At 40.4% G+C, this 20,266-nt stretch overlaps 1 protein-coding gene across 5 annotated transcripts in view; it reads right to left on the minus strand.

Moving 5' to 3' along the window:
* Nucleotides 1-354: 354 nt before the first annotated feature.
* Nucleotides 355-20,266, minus strand: part of PLCH1 (phospholipase C eta 1) — a gene marked incomplete at both ends in the record, with an annotated part of 163,199 nt that continues 143,287 nt past the window's right edge. For 2 of the 5 annotated variants that reach the window (XM_084231683.1, XM_084231685.1), the window contains 11 exons: nt 355-2,432; nt 4,724-5,078; nt 5,497-5,556; nt 6,920-6,999; nt 7,252-7,398; nt 9,509-9,593; nt 11,844-11,968; nt 12,998-13,105; nt 13,189-13,368; nt 17,425-17,522; nt 19,412-19,503. In XM_084231683.1, coding sequence (XP_084087809.1) covers nt 355-2,432; nt 4,724-5,078; nt 5,497-5,556; nt 6,920-6,999; nt 7,252-7,398; nt 9,509-9,593; nt 11,844-11,968; nt 12,998-13,105; nt 13,189-13,368; nt 17,425-17,522; nt 19,412-19,503 — 3,408 coding nt within the window. The remainder of the gene's footprint in view (nt 2,433-4,723; nt 5,079-5,496; nt 5,557-6,919; nt 7,000-7,251; nt 7,399-9,508; nt 9,594-11,843; nt 11,969-12,997; nt 13,106-13,188; nt 13,369-17,424; nt 17,523-19,411; nt 19,504-20,266) is intronic. The other 3 variants (XM_084231684.1, XM_084231687.1, XM_084231686.1) reach the window with 3 other exon arrangements.

Genomic DNA, 20,266 nt, shown 5'->3' on the forward strand with positions numbered 1-20,266 from the left:
AATTAGCTCAACAGAGAGTAGAAATGAATACATTTGTGACTATAATCTGAGGACAGAGTAAAGAGCATCCAGGCAAAACACATACATTATAACCCAAGCTGCTAGAAGTTTCACATCTAGGGCATGCACACATTTCATACCAGTAGATTTACAACTCAGGAGAGAAAGGTGATAGTAGGTGGGAAATGTCACAGAATCTATATACAAATGCAGAAACACGTGGAACCAAAGGGAGACCAAAATCCAAGTTTAAAAATACATTTTAAAATCATTTCAAATCCAAGGGCCATAATTACTGAAAACTGACAATCTACAGGTTACCTGTAAACATTGAAAATGCAGCTTTTATGTAATTCACAGTCTCAAAAGAAAATAAATTTCTGGTTTATCATCACTACATGGCTCAGTCTGCAAAACCGAGTTATCGGAACAGAATTGGTCCAAGTGGCCGGAGCGCAGGGCGGCGCAGCCCTCGGGGATGCCACGGCCCTCCACACCTTTGGAGCCCAGGTAGCCCGCGATGTAGGAGCCGGTGGAGTGCCGAATGCCCAGGGGTGGGGGTGCGCTGGGCTTGCTCCGGAGAACCACTCCCCCTATATTGCTAGGGTTCACACCTTTTTGCTTGCTGGCTTCCTGCTTTTCCTTGGCACGGCTGGCAATATTGCGCACTCTGCTCTGACTTCTGGATGACAACTTTCTGACAAGCGCCCTGGGGAGCTGATTGGCATCCTGCTTTGAATACAGCATTGGGCAGCCCTCTTCCTGGTCAAAGGACACAAGCTTCCGCAGCTGCTCTGTGAGAGCATCTATAGGCTCCAATGAATCTGTCTTTACACTCACGGCCACCTTCTCTCGAATGCCAGGTGTAACAAAACTCTTACTAATACACTGGTACTTGCTTTCAAAATTGCAAGCGATGTCCTCTGAAGTTAAGTCTCCCAGACTTTTGGATTTGCAAGGACTGGGTAGCTTCAGAGCAGGTGGAGACGGCCGTGGGGACCATGGGGACCGTGTGGGTGCAGGTACATGCATGTCTTTAGCACTAGACAGGGGCACACAGGTCTGGTTCATTTTTGCATCTGAGTTTGAGACACGATTATGCACAAAGTCAGCACCCTGATAGGCTAGGGGAGAAACACTTTGATTTTTGACATCTTCAACACTGTTGAACATTTCAGGGACAGAAGGGTGGAGAGTATCTTTACAGTAGCCATTTCTCAAACCTCTTGAATAATGTTCCAGCACATCCTGAGCATACTTCAGTTTTAAGGGAGAAGCCAGATGGCTGGTGCCCTCTCTCCGATATTCACAGGTTGTTTGGGACAGATTTTGTGAATCTCCGTCCATCTCCACGAGGCTGCTTTCCCCAGAATTTAAACAGAGAGTGGCACCAGCTATGACATCCTCCATTGTCAAGTTGGTGGAATTGGCAGGGCTGTGCTTTCTCAGCCTTTCCCAGTCTTTTCCATTAGTGGGAGTTTTTGGTGACCAGCAGTGAGGAGCATGAGAAATCGGAGGCAGCTTATCTTCCACAGCCCCCGTCTTGGCCTTACCAGAACGTTCATCTTCTGGTTTCACTTTAGAGGCAGTAGTACAGGCAGTTTCTTGAACAACTGTATGTGTAGATTGTTCCAAGATCTCGGGACCTGAGAAAGCAGTCCGCTTAGGAGATAAACACAGCAGGGATGCCGTGGTTTTTCTCTGGGGAAAACTATGCTTGAGGGGTAGGTCTAGGTCCCTGGTGGGCAAGGGATGGTGTGGTAGAACTCCAGACTTCGGGAGAGGAGAAAGAACGGGGAGATCAGCCTGAGCACCTGTCTCATCAAACTGGCCAATCAGCGCTGAGATGGAGCTACCCACCTCATTCTCCTGTGTTAAAGTGACATCATCAATTAGATGGGAAAGGTCACTCTCCTGCAGAATTGCAGTAGAATGCAAGTCAGGCATGTCAGGACAGAGCGCGGAGACGTCTGACAGCGAGAAGGATGTTGCAGCTCTGCCCTTACCCCAATTTCCTCCTAAGTTCTTGATCTCCAGGTTGCTTTGAGAAAGGATGCTCCCCGATGTGCTTTTCTCCTCCACAAAGCCTCCAGTATTCCCATTTTCTTTGGCTTTCATACCACAGAAGTCTTGGGTTGGGTTAGCTGCAGAATCAGGAGCCAAATGCTGCCTTGGTGGGACGGATTGGTTGGGGCTCTGGTTATCCTGGTAATCACTTGGTACATTTGATTTGGGTCCCCCGCCCTTAGCACCTGGCACTCCTGACTGTTCTCCCATGACTGACATTCTGGCAAGAGAAGTAGCAGAGTCCTGTTGGCTGGTGTCTTCGTGGTGGAGCGCGCTTGAGGAAGAGAATAACTTTTTGCTGAAATTTGGAAAATGTTGGTCTTTTATACTTGCCTTCTCTTTTCTTCTGCCATCCTTATCTTCTGCTGAATGAAACAAACAACATTTTAGGAGACTTTATGGAGGACCTGCAACACTCACGTTTGTCTTGAGACAGACAAATGGAGAATGTAAAATCTGTTACACTGTGATAGCATATAATTATGGGCTGCATAGATTTGCAACGAAGTGTCTGAGTGATGAATAAATGGTAAAATATATTGATAGGAATTTCACTGAGCTTCTCTTTGAATATCTATTACATCAGCTAAGGATGTAATATTCATTGTCAAAAAAAATGTCAATGAGTCATCATACTTTTACAGTGAGGATTACCTTAAGTTGTTTCCTATTCAGATTTGTACTACACAGAAGCATGGCAATAAAAACAGAATAAAACAGCTCTGTTAAACAAAGCATTGTGGTACCTGTAAGCAAAATACTATAAGCTTTCAAAGTTACATGCGTATTAGCAAAAGAAAAACAAGACAAAAAAAACCCACACATATCATTTTAAAAAACATTTTGCCATAGGCTCTAATTTAACCAACAAATTTCTAAGACAAATTTGGAAGGCACAACAAATGCATTAAAAATATCATTATCTGTTGACTTAAAGATATAAAGAATGGTTCACCAACCTATGCCATTGCCATTAGCTTATTTTTTGTTAATCATATTTTTGCTTTATATGTATAAAGGTCATACTGCATTTCCCACTAGAAGAGGCAGTAAGTAAAAAAAACTATTTAAAAAACACAATTCACAGTCATCTGGGGCATTCCATCATGCTTTTGTACAGTGCCTACACAAATGTGGTGTTCAATTATTCACAATCAGGATAATGTAAGTCTTTAAGTGCTTTTAGGCATGATATACAAAAAAAAAATTATCCTCTGATTAAATATCCTAACCTCTGATTAAATTTTTCCTGAAAAAATTTCTTCATCAGAAATAACTGATTAGCCCAAAAATTATAAAGAAAAAATTAAATACTCTCATTACTCAGAGATAGCTCTGTAAGCTTTCAAAGATAGAATTTTAGATGCTGCCTTTTCTCCACTTAATGTTTTTTCCTACATTATAACATAAATCAATGCAAGATTAAATATACTGCTCCTTATGCACTATAAATATTTTATGATTTACTTATATGGCTGCTTTTTAAAGGGAGGAGAGAATCATCTCAGTAATGCTTTCTAACTCACCTTACTGGTATTAACATCTTAACTGTGGTTGGTATTGACAGAATTATTACCAATCCCTATTGATTATAGCTTTATTTTCTTCAGAATGGGATTTTAAAATAGATTTTAAAGCACATATTTCATCTCCTCTCTGACACTCTCTGCAGAATTTCAAACTTTATACTCCCTTCTTCAATGAGCCCTTCAAAATAGGTTTTTCTCTCAAGAATATCTTACAAAATCAGTATCAGCAAAATGATGTTTGTGAGAAAAATCACTGAAATCAGGTCACATGATAGAAAAGAATTGTGCTAAAGGAAACAACTATTACATTTTACTTGTCTGAAATCTGATTTAATGAAAACAGTATTAGTTGTTAAGGCATCAAATGCACAGTTTTGGTACTTAAGTCAACTGAATAAGGCAGGGGAAGGAGGCAACCACATTAGTCAAGAAGTTTTTGGTACTCGGCAAAGTTGGTATAACTCTGCATCAAGTTCTTGGTATGAATGAAGCACTATGTTCCAATTGGGGGGAAAGGTTGGTATTGTTGTTCTCTATTTTTGAGGAGCCTATAACTAGACATGCTGCTTTCCCTGCCAACACTCAGGGATCACAGAATGAGGCCACAGGAAACATCACCTGAGCTACCTCTTGAGAATGCACAGATTTCTCAAGCAAGGAAGGTGACATGCTTTTACCATCTGACTTTTCCCCTTTCTCCAAAAACATATTCAATTGTGGAAATATATTTTATGACGGAGAAAGAAATACAACTATATTCAACCTCAGAACAATTTGGAAATGTGGTAAATGTGCAGAAAACAAAACTCTCAGCTTTTATGTTGTGAGTTTCAATTCCATGGGTTGTACCTTGTGGAATCACAGTCTCCATGCCATCTTACCTGAAGACTCCCTTTACTCTTCGCTGTTCATTTCAGACTTGAGTCTGAAACCAAATGTTTTAAGTGACTAGGATATAGCTCTTTGGCCACCCTCCCTTCAAAATGTAAACTCTGATCTAAAAGATGACATTAACATTATTTTTCATTATATTTTACTCTGAGTACAAAATGTCAACCACATCATAATGTTAACCAGTGATGACTGGTTAGAAGGATTTAATCTTACAGAAACTAAAAGTGTCTTACCCAGAGAGTTTTCTTTGCCTTCAGTGTCTCTTTCTGTTACAGATATAGGCAGCGACAAAGCCCCTAGAAGACTTTTGTCCACAGGCATAGAGACAGGGCGTGCTTGCAAACTCCGTGGGGTCCTCCTCAGGACCCCATCTTGGTCTCTTGTGGCCTCTGACACTGAATCCTTTATCTCTATCATTTCCTGGAAGCCCATTTTGCTCTTCTTTCTGCCTTTGGCTGGAGCACTGGCAGTGCGTCTCAGAATTTTATCTCCAATTGACCGTTTCCGAATATAATGGGAATTGCTCTCTGAGGAACCATGCCTGGGATTCTTGTTGAACAGTCCCTTCAGACCTTGGAGTTGTCTGTTCTGAAGACACAAAAGAACCAACCACAAGTTAAGCAAATGCCCTTATGTCAACAACTTGCCTTTAAAATGACAGCTGCATGAAATATGGATACAAAACAAAAGTTTGCAGCCATTGGAGTGTATCCAAACCACAGCACCTTGGCACAAGGTCATGCACATCCTATCAGTCTTACTTCGTGAGGAAGGCAGTCTTCCACTTTTACCAACAAGCTTTCCCAGAACACTCCTACTCAGAGATGACAAAGTGGCAGGAAAAGTTTCCACAGTATATACACGGTTACAAACTTCAGCCACCTTGAAGCAACAGATGCATGTGTCAACGTGGTAAGCAAGAACATGGAGTGATGGAGAACATGCTGCCATGACCATTTAAAGAGGAAAATGCCAGCCAGAAGAAAGCACCATGCTGAAAAACTACCTTGGTAGCTCCTAGAAAGTGCAATATAGTATAACTGGGGTTGAGTATTAAGGGGCTCCACTGCAAGGGAAAAAACAAAACACAATTTGGGCTCATTCAAGAAGGTGACACAGATAAATACAAAAGAGAAAAACTGTATACATGTCTAGCAACCTTTTCTTTCATTGTGTATGATTTGTATGCATCCCAACCCAATACCCCTTTGAAAGCAACAAATTATATGATTTATATGTGGACATGTGTTTAGGAGAAAGAAGCCCTATAGAACCCTTTCTTTTACATATTTCATTGCCAGCTTAAGTTTTAATCTAATTCTGTATTGTTTCACTTAAGCATGATAAATGGCAGAAATATTAGTTAACTGACATTCCTAGAAATTCCAGAATCTTTTTTTTTAATCACTTATATTTGAATGTATTTAGAGGAAAGATCTCAACAAGTAGCAGAAACAGAAACTCAGGACTAAACATGGAAAGCCATGGGATAAACTTCGTAACTCTTAGAAATTAGGATCCTTACACCCCCACTCCTATAGAATGATGTCAGGATAAACATGTACCTCCGAATTCAGGCTGAATAGGGCTACTAACAACTGAACTGCAGTCAAAATGATATTAATATTTGCCACCATTTTTGCGCATTTTCTCTGTGCCAGGCAGCTTTCTAAATATTAATATTTATTTCTTTACTAAGCAGGTACTATTTTTATCCACATTTCCAGATGAGGAAGCTGAGTCAGAGGGAATGCATATACTCTTGGAGGGAAAGTCTCAGGTACACAGACTTTCTACTAAAGAACACTGGACCTTCCTTGACCCCATGCCATGCTCTTCCAAATCATATCTGGTCCTGAAAATTCATTCCAGTAACCCAGTCTCAATCACTTGGCATGAGCAGCGGAGAGCCTACTGATCTGTAATCCTCAAAGGAACTTTATAGAGAAGAGAGCATTAGGAGAGAACTAAAGCACATTTTTGTGGTCTCTTTCTTTTAAGTCCTGTGGCTGGTTTTAAATTCATTCATGAGTTTTAGGTTTGCGGTTAAACACAATGGCACAGACTGAATGCATCCTTCGAGAACTGGCTGGGCTCAAAGACTGGTGGGAACAGGTAATTCACAATGCAGCCAGCTGGGTCCTTTTAAGAATTGAAATAAAATTCATCATTTAACTCTATCTTCATTGCTTTACCAAAGAAATGACTGCCAGGGAAAATAACAGTTCCTGCAATTCTCTTTAGCCCAGGGAAGGTAAAAGGAAGCAGTGCACAGCCCCACATGGGGAAGGCACACAAGGCGCCTGCTCACTTTGTAAAAAGACAGCTTGTCACAACTGATATTCCTTAATCGCAGCTAGTCAGAAAATACCTTTGCTAAGGCCCATGTCATTGTTGTATGTAGCTTTAAGTCCTATAATCTTTCTCACCTTTCCATAGATTTCATTGATTGTTATGTGGACAAATATGGATGCTTCTGTCAATCCTTCCAAATAGACATGCCGGTAGCCTGATATAAGTAGAGAGAGCAGTTTCCTTTTAGTTGGAATTGCATTTGGCTTTCACATGGGTGCAACAAAATTAAGTATCTGACTTTTTTACTATAGTTCTTTACATTTTACATGGCACACTTTGTAAACAAACAAAAAAAAGCACATTTTTTATAACATTTTATAAATCATGTATTTGATATCTCCTATAGTAAGTCTTCCTAAGAAAAATAAATGATTGACTCTAGAGAGGAAAGCTCACCCATACCTACCTGGCACCAGGCTGCTAAAGGTCACCGTTCGTTGCCCAACAAAGTCTCGTCCAATAGGATCGTGATCCCACACAAGGAACCGAACCAAAGCTATTTCTGGCATGTGCACTGTAAATGTCAGGGTTTCTTCCCACACAGGGTTAAATCCTCAAAGAAACAGGAAAAGAAAAGCAAATGACTTGGCTAAAAATGAAATGACAGCAACATCTGCAAACCAGACAGTGAAAATTACTTGCAATGGTTATTAAACTTGCCAAGATGACCGAGCAATTCCAGGATGCCTTACTGAAATAAAGCTTTGGAATTTACCCCGATGCTAGAAAATAATTACTAAGAAAATTGCCTGTAAATTATAATATTGGTTCAAATAATCTTTGATGCCAAATTGCATTGCAGACTAACCTCTTTTAGATGATATCTGGGATGTTTCATTGGGCTGGAAAATTATCTATAATGGTGATCTAAGAATAATATTTAGCAAAAACCATACTCTCCCCCCACCTACAGAGTCATGCTTCTCACCCACCATATACCCCACTACTCTAATAATCACCAGCAGCCATTTTCTATGCTGCTTTGCAATCCTCTAATTAAGAAGTATATATTACTGGCTTTCAAGAGCATATCACTTTCAAAAATTACATAAGCCACACAAGCTCATTTTTAAGTAGAAAATATAAATATGTATAACTCATTTTATAGTTGAGGAAACTGGAGTTCAGAGAAAATAATATACCCAAATTCATGCAATTAGTCACCAAGCCAAATCAGCTACCACACTATTAATTTCCGGTAGCTTCTCATGAAGCAAAACCTTAAAATATGAAAGATGATACATTTTCATAGCTACTAAAAATAAATAGAAGAGATATATAATTCAACTCAAATTCTAAAAAGCACAAAATACATTTATTTCTTGTTTAACTTCTCTAAGATAAAGTGATTATATACAGTGATAAAAATGCAAGACTGTGAATTTGATTTTCCTTTCTAAAAATGAAAATGTTGTATTAAATGTATGCACTCAGAAAGTACTGGCCACTTAATCCTATTAAACAACTTAGCTAATGAAATAATTATGGACTGAAAATCAATGAGACACAATGGTGCCCCATGAGAAAAGAGATTATCTTTTAGTTAACTAAGTGATAACCTCTCTAATACTTCTGAGATTTAAAAAAAAAAATCTATTGTGCACTAGTGGGGACACATTATATTGGAGGGTACCTTCTTAAAGTATATTATTTCCTAAGTATCAGATTTGTGTTATTCACAAAATTACTTTCCAAGCACTTAGAAAAAGTCCTCTGCAGGTCTCTCTCTGAGCCTCACATTTCTCAAGGTCTGTGGTTTATGTTATTTTATAACATTAATGTCTAGAGAAAAATAAGTATGCAAGTATGCTTGTAGAAGGATTGAAAAAATACAGTTTTGAAAGATTACCAAGAAAAGGACCTGCGGACTTATGCAAAGAAAGTTTTCTTTACATTTTGGTCAAAAACAATTAAGAACACGGGCCTTCCTGGTGGTGCAAGGGGTTAAGCATCAGCACTATGAAGCTATCAGCAGCCACTGAAGCATTAGTTCAATCCCCGGCCAGGGAGGCGACCCACATGGCACAACAGACCTCTCCTACCTTGCCCACTGCTCCCCTCAGCAATGTATTTCAGTAGATCTGCCTGTCCTGCTCCCCATTCTGTCTCTGGTGAATCCTCTCACCCTCTGCATCTGGCCTGCAGCTCTTGTATGCATAAATAAATAAATCTTTTTAAAATAAAAAAGCAGTAAGAATGCTGCTGGTCTACCACATGTCCATGTAAAGAAGGAAACTAGCATGAGTGGGCTGCACTTGCCTTTAGAGTTTTACATGATCCAGGCAAAATGGAATCATTTTTAAGACATGAAAAGCTTTATGAATAAGCACCATGAGGGACTAGTGTCATGAAAACACATATGAAATTATAATGGAGGCATTTTCCTAAGTGGAGTTTTAACCCGGCTCCTTAAAATAACATTCATTCTTTTCACTAGAAAAAAAATGCGTCTCTGAAGGGAAAGTCTTGGAAGCTGACATTACCATGCCCATGAAAACATACCATGGATCAGTCTGATGTTTATTTCATTTTATGTGTTGAAAAAATCTTAACAAATTCAGATGTCAATTACAGACTTGAGGGATTTGTTTCTATTCTTTTCCAGTGGAAATACTATTTCCAGAGTGTCCTGATTAAAAAGCAAATTCAGATTGTCCCCTTACCATTGTCATCCACCACACGGGTTTGCTCTTTACAACAATCTACTGGCAATCCAATAATTTCAACTTCAACAAAAGGATCAATGATCTGTATACACAAAGGGAGAAAATTATTATAATGGATACATTTCTATACATGTGCTAATTAATTTGAGAATATTGGCCAAAATGCTCACACTTTAACAGCAACCCATTTATGACTTGCCTACTAAAGAAAGAGAAACTGTACAGGGTGCAACAGATTCAGATAGATGTGGCAAGAATAAAAGCTGAAATTTTTTCACCACTATCTACTATAGCTATGCAAAATTTACTCAGTGAACTTACAACTCCAGTTGAGGGTATACACCCAACAGAAATGAAAGCTGTTATCCACACATAAATGTTTAGTGCAACTGTATTCACAATTATCAAGCACTGGTTAAAAAACTGAATGTCTGTCATGAACATGATAGAGAAGTGATGGAATATTCATTTAATGAATATTGTACAACAATTCAAAGGAACAAAGCTCTGCTTCATAGCCATAATGTTGAGCTATCCAGATATAAGAGTCCAGACCTTAAAGTCAATTGATATAAAGTTTAAAAATAGACATATCACATTTATATGTACAGTTGTTGCTGAAATCTCAATATATCATCTATATTCATCATGACTTCAAAACACTAGTAATATTAGACCTTCCTCTAAATCTTGCTATTTCTGTGTTAATAGTAATGGGTATACATTTGTAAGTCACATTTGTTTTGAATATTTTGATAAGTGAACTTTAATATAATTGGTTCACTAAGTAGCCCATTTTATTTTATTTTAGGCACTTGAAAACATTAGGCTAAAAGGGTCCACAGGCCTTACCAGACACCAAAGAATCCATGGCTTAAAAAGTCATAATCTGATAGTAAATTTATAAGCCAAGATAGAGTTGGATTTTTTTTGATTACAAGACAGGCATTCCTTATACATTTAAAAGATCACTCTAACTTCACAGACTGTGTATTAATTACAAAAGTTGATAAATACCAATACAATGAAAACTATCTGGAAGAAAGCCCCTTGTCCATGATATGCAGCTCCTGAGGGGATGCAGCTCCTGAGGGGATCCCTGGGAAGGCCAGAACAGTTCCCCTGTAGGATTCCTACCAAGCACTTTTATTCTGATTTTAGTCATTTAGAGAAACACAAAGACAGGAAGCAAATGTCACAAAATTTTATAGTTTCATTGGTGAATTGAGGTACTAGGGATATGGTGTTTACTATTCTTTTTTTTTTTTTTTTAAATAGTTTTTTTTTTATAGAGGCATGTTTTTATTTATTTATTATATTTGTTTGTTTGTTTTGTTTATACATGCACTGGGTACAGTCAGAAGCGCGGGAGGGTGAGAGAATTCACCAGAGCCAGAGTGGGGAGCAGAGCAGGCAGAAGGACCGAAGTACACTGCTGAGGGGAGCAGCGGGTGGCAGGAGAGGTCTGCGCACCATGTGGGATCCTCCTCCGCTGGCCGGGGAGCAGCCGGGGATCGAACCGGCGCCGCTGAGGCCGCAGGCAGCTTCGCAACCCAGCGCTCAACCGCTGCGCCACCGGGGAGGCCCATGGTGTTTACTATTCTTAATAATTTTTCTGAGGTTTAAAAATTTTTTAAATATAAAGTTTGAGAGGAAAACTTAGTCTCCATTTTTTCAGGCTACAAAGATCCTTAATTATTCTTGCTTCTGAGAGAACAGAATGGAGGTAGGGAGAATGGTTGGGAGGTCGCTGCAGCAGAACTGACCAGAGAGGCCGGTGGCTTAGCTTAGGCTGGAGGCAGAAATGTCAGAATCAGTCACGCCTGCAGCTCATGCTTGCAGAGGCACAGGGCAGTGCCATGTGTTGCAGATGAGAGAGGACACAGGTTTGAGGATCAAAACTTGGAAATGGCCACTGCAGAGAAAGGGATGGAAGCTGACATGGGGTGGTCGTGAACACAACAGGTCAGTGAAGTGGTGAGACCAAGAGTTTCTGGTGGCACCAAACTGCAGACCTGCACAGTGCGCCCATCTACACTCATGATCTGGAAATGAATGTCTAACAGGTGGGGACAGCAAAGAGCCTAAAGTGAAATGGCCACTCTAGAGAAAGAGGTCAGGAACACAGGAGGGGCTGACAGGCAGGGTAAAAAGAAGCCAACACCTCAGTTCACACACCTGTCTCAGGTATCACGGGAATGATAGAATCAAAGCTCTGGCAAAGAGAGGAAGCTGTGGTCACAGGAGACATTTTAAAATCATGCTACAGAGTGGGGAGCAAGTGGTAACAACACATAATTACACAATTAACCAATTGTCACACACAGCTTACCTCGCCGCGATCTCCAAACATGGAATCTGGAGGTTTGGGGAGCTGTTGTCCACTGATCACTTTGAGGATGAGCTGCTTTTTGGGGTTGGCAGGAAGCGGATCACCAGAGAAAGGGTTGAAAGTACCTAAGCAGAGTAAAGCAGGGGTTAAATTCTAAGTTTGGGTAGCATGGGAAAACACACAGGTGCACAGTTTAAGCTTGTGGAATAAAGAAACAGCAAATGTTGAATACCCACAACGTTTCTTAGAACAAAGTAATTATCACATAACTATGGGCCTGGCTTTTGCCTAAAGGCACCACTAGCCGGCAACTCTGTAGCTGTGGTCTTCCTTAGAAACTACGGTTCCAAAGGCCAGGGGAAAAGGCTAATTTGAAGTGTCTGCAGTGTGATTATCAACCCTGGTAGGGAGAAGAGGAGCATTTGATTTTAATGCCAATCATGTAGAGAAGCAGTGCTGTCAGATTCACGCACTTGTCTAACCTAATCCACCTCAGGTACTAAACAAATCTAACAGAAAGCTCAAGTGAAGGAAATGCAGAGCGAGAAAGACGCAAAGCACAAAATCATGAAGAACACATCCATCAACACTGTTTTTACCTGAATTGTCAAAAATCCAATTTGGAAGCTTTTTTGGAGAATTATAACGAGCAAAAGCAAAAGGAAGCATTTCTTTTGATCTAGCACTATATTTTCTTTGCTTTTTTTGTTATCACTCTTCTAACTGGAATACACTGACTAAAAGGACTTGATAAAGTTGTTACAGGTGACATTTTAAGTTTCCCAGCACATTTCAGACTCAACACTCCCTAGGAGAGATTATATATTCCCTTTATATATATTCTGAAAGGCAGGGCTAGGAACTTAGAAGGCCCATTTTAAGTAATGCCCAGAAAATATCAACCAGGGGCTCTGGGTATCTGGTGTCAATTCATTGCTTTCCATGTCCCTCTACAATCACAACTCAATGAGAGAAAATTCTAAGCTACCCATGTATTAAACAGCAGTGACAAGAGTTCTAATTACCATTCCCACACCTTAACCTAGCTTTTATTTAAAAAGTCACAATGCAAAACACAAAGGCATCATGCTTCCCGGAGAACCCCTTCAAGGCGGTCCCCTGCACTCGGAGACAACTGTGAATTGAACACACACCTTTGCACATCGGCTGGGGTTTCAGGACGTAGCCACAATTGCCATTTGTCTTGAATTTGGCTCGATTTAACTGCATCATTCGCCCTTCAGACTGGTAGTTGAGCGCCACTGTGCCAATGCAAAGCTTGAGAATTAGGGAAAGCAACAACAGTCGGGACCCCCGAGCACCCTCCGAGGCGGGGCTTACGCACCCAGCTGGCAGCCTGCGTTCCAGTAGGGCAGGGGGTTGAAGTTACTGGAATCAATGCGGTAAGCGGAGGGGTAAATCCTCGTGAGCTGCCTTTGGTTATAAACCATGAACTGTTCCGATTTCTGCTGAACCACCTGATGTGCTCTGGTCTCACTGAATGATAACACATTGCCTGTGGTTCCTGGTAGTTAAAAATAAAATAGTGAGAAGTACAACAGCACCACTCACACAAGACTTTATCTCAGATTATAGCAAGGGTAAGAGAGAGCAAAAGAGTAAATGCAATCGGAGATCAGAGTAGGGGCAGCTCCTGGCCAAGAAAGACCCACAACATTCTTGGGACTCTTTTTGCCATTTTGAGGCCAAATCAGAGCTGTGTGTTTTGCTAGATAACTGCCTATTTCTGGGCCCCATGTTCTCCCAGGAATTCAATAATCTCACTAACTCATGTTTATCTGACTATAATGAAGAGGGGTCTTGGGGAAATTATTTTCTTTTTTTTTAAGATTTAGTTATTTATGCATATAAGAGCTGGGGTACAGGCCAGAGATGTGGGGGCAGGGGTGTGAGAGGATTCACCAGAGACAGTGTGGGGAACAGAACAGGCAGACTGACGACATACACTGCTGAGGGGAGCAGCAGGTGAGAGAGGAAAGGTCTGCTGTGCCATGTGGGTTGCTCCCTGGCCAGCCGGGGTTCCAACTCATGCTACAGAGGCTGCGGATTTTTTCATAGTGTGATACTTAACCCCTTGCACCACCAGGGAGGCCCTATTTTCTAAGGACATAATTCAAACAATACCTCTGCCAAAGATCTAGACAGCTATAGATAAGTAAAACTATCTTTAGGATTTAATCCATTCCTAGATGAATGGAAGTCATTCATCTAAAAGCACACATGAGGCACATTATCCAGTAGCATTCAAGGTCCAGGAAAATGAAGAGAAAAGATCAATTACTAAAAAAGAAAATTTGAGTTTTAAAGTTGACTTGAATAGAATTATGAGACTAGTCAAACCCTGTTTGGGAGAAAGAAATAATAATGAAGAAAAAGAATTTTAAAACAGAGTTTTGTTTTGTTTTGTTTTTTTAAGTTTTATTTTTTTTTATTTTTATTTTTTTTTAATTTTATAGAGGCATGTTTTTATTTATTTATTTATTTAATTTGTTTGTTTGTTTTGTTTATACATGCACTGGGTAGAGTCAGAAGCGCGGGAGGGTGAGAGAATTCACCAGAGCCAGAGCAGGGAGCAGAGCAGGCAGAAGAACCGAAGTACACTGCTGAGGGGAGCAGCGGGCGGCAGGAGAGGTCTGCGCGCCATGTGGGACCCTCCTCCAGTGGCCGGGGAGCAGCCGCAGAGGCCGTGGGCAGCTTCACAACCCAGCACTCAACCGCTGCACCACCGGGGAGGCCCTGTTTTTTAAGTTTTAGACACAGGTTAAGCATCCACCTAGCTAGGCTTATAAATAACGGAGGGAAATATAGAAAACTGAAAAAAGAAAATACGAACAGGAGCCTCTGCCAGAGTTTTTGTTTGGACCATCTTAAGGAGGGGTCAACCAAGGGTCAAGGAAACTGCAAGTTTGGGGGTCATGATGGAGTAAACCTTCAAACATTTAATCTCCTACTCTCCTCTCCAAACCCCAAACTACAATGCTCCTACCCATCCTGCACTAAACATCCATATACCACCCCAAAACAACCAACCATATGCCCCCTGGACCTGCTGGAAGATCCTTGCTGAAGACCCAAACTTGCCTAGACCCTCACTCCCTCTCTGATGTGCACTCAGACAAACTGGGCACATCTGATCCCAAGGAGGTCAGCTGTAGTCTCCAGACTGTGTATGCTTGTTAGTGCCCCCTGTCTCAACATCATACGCCTTCACTATTAAATACTTGTCAAGTGACTAACAATTACAGTCCAGAGCTGGAATTAGAAAGTCATAAATCTAAGTGGGAGACAAAAAAAAAATGATAATTACAGTTTTTAATCTGATTATTTCCTTCACCTAGATGTGTTCCTTAACATATTTTATTGCCATAACTTATTAGCATACTTTACTTATCTGAAGAATACTAAAAATTGTCTTATTTGCAGATTTCAATGCAGAGTGCTTTGAATTATTTACTACAGCTAGGACAGGAAGCAGCTAAATGTCCCCCTCTGTAGCAAGTGACTGGATCATGATGGTGTGATATATATACACCATGGGATATTATATATACTTAAAAAGGAAGAAATACAGCCATGTTCAACAAAATGAGGGAAATCTGAGAAATATGTGCAGAAAAGTTAGAAAGATAAAAACAAATATTGGACATTTACATAGCAGACAATTTGATAATGTAAAACACCTTCCAAAACTGTAGACATCAATAAACATCCTGAGGGCTGTTGGGTGGGTGGGGAGGGAAATATCTTAAAGATACTAGTAAAAACTATAGATGACCTTGCTAATTAGACACATAGTTAGCATATTAATAGAATTGGTTTGCTTAGCATTAGGATGAGTCATGCATTATCTACTACTTATTTTACTTAAAAAAAAAAAAAACAAAAGACAGGGCCTCCCCTGGTGGCGCAGCAGTTGAGCAGCTGGGCTGCAAAGCTGCCCGCAGCCTCTGCAGTGCCGGCTTGATCCCCGGCCTCCGCGATGGACGCACATGGCACCCAGACCTCTCCTGCCACCCACTGCTCTCCTCAGTAGTGTATTTCGTCAGTCTGTCTGTTCTGTTCCCTGCTCTGGCTCTGGTGAATTCTCTCACCCTCCCGTGCTTCTGACTGTACCAGTGCTTGTATAAATAAATAAATAAATCTTAAAAAAAAAAAAAAACCCCGAAAGACAAACATCTGAAGTTCAAAAGCTAACCAGTACTCAATATTATTTTCCATTAATCTAATATGACTATGATTTCCCAAGGCATTTATTAGAATTTACATCCCTCTAAACCAAAAACAGTTTTAATGTCATTAAACACATTTCTGCTTTTATTTTCAAGCTGTGGGCAGTTAATATAAGAATGCGTTGCTCATTTGCTATATGAATCCTACAGTTTCTTATATTCTCACTTGCAAAATTAGTTTAAATTTTTTATAATTGTTACCATTTGAAGAAGGAATCAGCACCAAAGGGAAGTAAATCTGCAGATATAAAGATACAAGTGTAAAATAAAAGAAATCTGAGGGAAGAATCTTGGCGGTTTGTGAGGATATAAGATTCACTATCATGTTGCTTTGTCTTCACTATACTTGTTGGAAAGAAAAAGAGATTTTGGTTTATATTTTGCTTCCACTAAAATTAAAATTAGGGCCTCCCCTGGTGGTGCAGCAGTTGAGCGCTGGGCTGCGAAGCTGCCCGCAGCCTCTGCAGTGCCAGTTTGATCCCCAGCCACTGGCGAGGGTCCCACATGGCGCATAGACCTCTCCTATCGCGCCCACTGCTCCTCTCAGCAGTGTATTTTGTCAGTCTGCCTGTTCTGTTCCCTGCTCTGGCTCTGGTAAATTCTCTCACGCTCCTGCGCTTCTGACTGTACCCAGTGCTTGTATAAATAAATAATCTTTAAAAAAAAAATTAAATTAAAATTAGATTGAAAAGCCACATGACCATAGTTTATTTCTTTAATAAGTCATCACTGAACAACAGAAATGAGGAAGGAAAAGGAGAGTGGGAGGAGGGAAAGCAACTAGCAGAAAAGTCCAGGATAAGAACAGTTGTGATGAGAATTTCTCAACCCAATATATGGCAATTGAGAGGTGAAATATGAAGAAGGCGTCAATATTTCTGAAATCTCTGCTCTTTTTGTTAAAACTTCATTCTGCTCAATGACTTTCATCAAAGGTGAAGTTTCCTTTTATGGATCATTTCAAGGTGTCTTTTGACCCAGTTAATTTCTTCTTTCTTCAGGGCATTTCCATTAGGATCAGCCATCTGTGACTCACCCATGTGGTCAGATGAGGTCTCCACAGCTAAGCATTGGGCAAGACTTCACACTGATACATTTGTCTGTCTGTGATAATCAAGCCCTCTGCCCCTTTGGAAATGTCACTGATCTCCACACTGACAACCACAGTAATCAACAGAGTCCTCATGACCTAAGCATATACCACCAGTCAATTTCCTGACACTCGAGTTGTTTTCTACACAGTTCCAGAAATATGTGCTAGTGATCTGATTAACAAGAGACCATTTAACATTTGTCAAAGAAGAGGCCATTGAAAAGCACTCAGTGCTTACCATCATCCACAACATCCTGGGCTGCCACGGAGTTTGTGTACACAACCAAGTCAGACAGCTCCCGGCACAGCTTCATGGTTTTCCTTCGGCGACCCAACCTGTGGAGACACACCCAGACTTGTGACATTTTAGGGCTGCAAGAGACAGGTTTTGGTTATTCTCATTTCCCTACCTGCCTTCAATGAAGCCAGGATCAAAAACCCAAGGGTGATGTTCCACCATCACACCCTACTTATATGGTTTTATTCACTGCTCAGCCAGGAATCAGTCTCTTGACATGTACTTGTGAGCTCAGTTGTGAAGGGCTTGATTATCAGTTACCCAGCAAAGAAGCTGCGCCAGAGTTCACCAGAGAACAGCAAGAGAAAAACCGGGACTGAAATGGATCAGACACAAGGCCCTGTGAGTGAGGAGAATTACTGTATATCTGAAGGGAAATACACCAAAATGTCCACAGTGATTCTCTTTTAGAGGTATAATTTTTAAAAAAGATATTTTTATTTATACAAGAACTGGGGTACAGGCTAGAGGAACGGGAGGGTGAGAGTATTCACCAGAGACAGAGTGGGGAACAGAACAGGCAGATCGACTGAAATACACTGCTGAGGGGAGCAGCGGGCGAGACAGGAGAGGTCGGCTGCACCATGTGGGTATCTCCCCAGCCGGCCGGGAATCAAACCGGTGCTGCAGAGGCTGCAGACAGCTTCACAGCACGGTGCTCAACCCACTGCACCACCAGGGAGGCCCTTGAGGTATAATTAAAGTGATTTTTATTTTCTCCTTTATATTATTTCTATATTCAACTTTCTTAAACCACTCCTGAGATCCCTTCCACAACTTTATAGATTCTAGCAAAGGCTTACCACAGTTAAATGTTCTATAGATAACTACATTCCTCTTACATGTATACTTTTCTCCTCCAAGGCGACATCTATCTATCAAAATCTCCAATTCTCACCAAGGAAGACATATATTAAGAACAGGATAATGATGATAGATTTATTCCCTCAATGAATATTTATTCAGTGCCAATTGAAGATAAAACAGAGAACAAATCAGACAAAAATCCTTACCCTAATCATACTTAAATACATTCAATAAATGGAGTAAGGCCAAAATAAGACAAGTCATTTTCTCATGAATATAGACAGGTATAAAAAATTATGGGTAACAACTGGTGAGGGGGGGTGGAGGAAGGATGAGAGAGCACAACAGACTATGGTGGAGGACAGTGGGTGCTCTTGTGGAGGGAGAGCTATGGTGACCACAGCTGAAGGGAGAAATCCTATACTGTCAAAATATGAACAGGATGTAAAACAATAGTACTTCATAAATTAATTAATTTAGTGGGAAGATATGCATGTGCCTTCTTTACCGTATGGTTAGGAAATTCTATAACCCCTGGTGAAAATCTAATTTTGTGAAGGCGAATGATTATAAATCAGGGTGAGGTGAAGTGATAGTCATTTTACTCATTCTAATTTCTATTGGCAATAATGAAAAAAACAGCAGCCAGCATTTTTGAGCACTTAGTTAATTGGGGTAAGGTTTACCAGACTGAATACATAAGTCCCTTTCATCCTTACAAAGACCCAAAGAAGTTGACAGAAATGAGGTGTCTAACTTATTCCCTGTTAAAGGTGGTAAGTGGAGGAACAAGAGTTTAAAGTCTGGCTGATTTCTGATCCCTGGCTCGTAATATCATTAGCACATATTTTCTCCTTTAGTCTCCTGGAAGCATGCTCTGTACTAGCTCATGTGGCTCCTGCCTTTCTGAAGATGCCTTTACCTGACAACTGTTACAGCTGGCAGGTAAGAGCCCTTTAGCTGCATTATCATCTCACCTCCAGTTATCTGCACATGCCCCACTACACTGAACAAGACCTCGTGCTCTGAGTCTTTTGACAGGGTCAACTGGAACAGCCACACTGGTGGAAATGGAGTGGTCCCAGGCATCTGAGCAAGAATCAAGGAGAGGCTTTCTTACCTGTAGAGCTGGCTGGTCTCCTTGCCATGATTCTGCTGCACCTCCTCCTCCTCATCAGTACTGTAAGATTTAGACCGTGATTTTGTGGTTTTCTGCAAGAAAAATCCCAGTAAAGGAAACAACAGAGTCAGTGCATCAAGTACATCTACAACATTCAAAGAATGGACTGGACTTTGAATGACACACACACACACACACACACACACACACTAACTTGAAGAGGGGAAATTGACCAAATTTTATAGCTTGCCTCTTCAAAGATAACAGGTATCTAGGCATAATTATATTAAAATATAAAACATCTGAAGGCTTCATGCTCTAAAACAGATCTCTAAGTCACTAAATAAAGCAAGCCTTCATTAGTGAGCATTTAAGGTTTCTATGAAGGTTTGGTCAAAATTGTGATTATCTGTTTAAAAGATTATAAGGGATAAAATGTCCTCATATCAGAAGCTCACTAATCCTATTGACTTATATATAAAAGGTAGATTTAATTTAAAAAGTAGCAATTTTTTAATGAATATCTACCAGCCCTGCTCTCAAATGACTATCTAATTTAAAATGTTATTTTGAGATTTTGGCCTATGTTAATTTCTAGCAGCAGAATAAAAATTGTTTCCCATAGGATCAAGCTGAAAGCCTACCAGACAAACCTGCTATCTTCTGGAAGGATTAGCTGTTAGACAGAAAACCTTTTTGGAAAGATGTGATTTCATCCCCTCTATACTGGATATAATCCCAATATTTGGCAACTACATACTAACAGAAAACCTTACCATCAGAAATAAAGCTTTCACAAACAAAGGTAAGATCTTTAAACAGAGACCCCTGGACATTTGGGGAATGTGGCTTAGA

The sequence above is a fragment of the Talpa europaea genome (genome assembly GCF_964194135.1).
Source record: "Talpa europaea genome assembly, chromosome: 4".
In the NCBI taxonomy this organism is placed as follows: domain Eukaryota; kingdom Metazoa; phylum Chordata; class Mammalia; order Eulipotyphla; family Talpidae; genus Talpa; species Talpa europaea.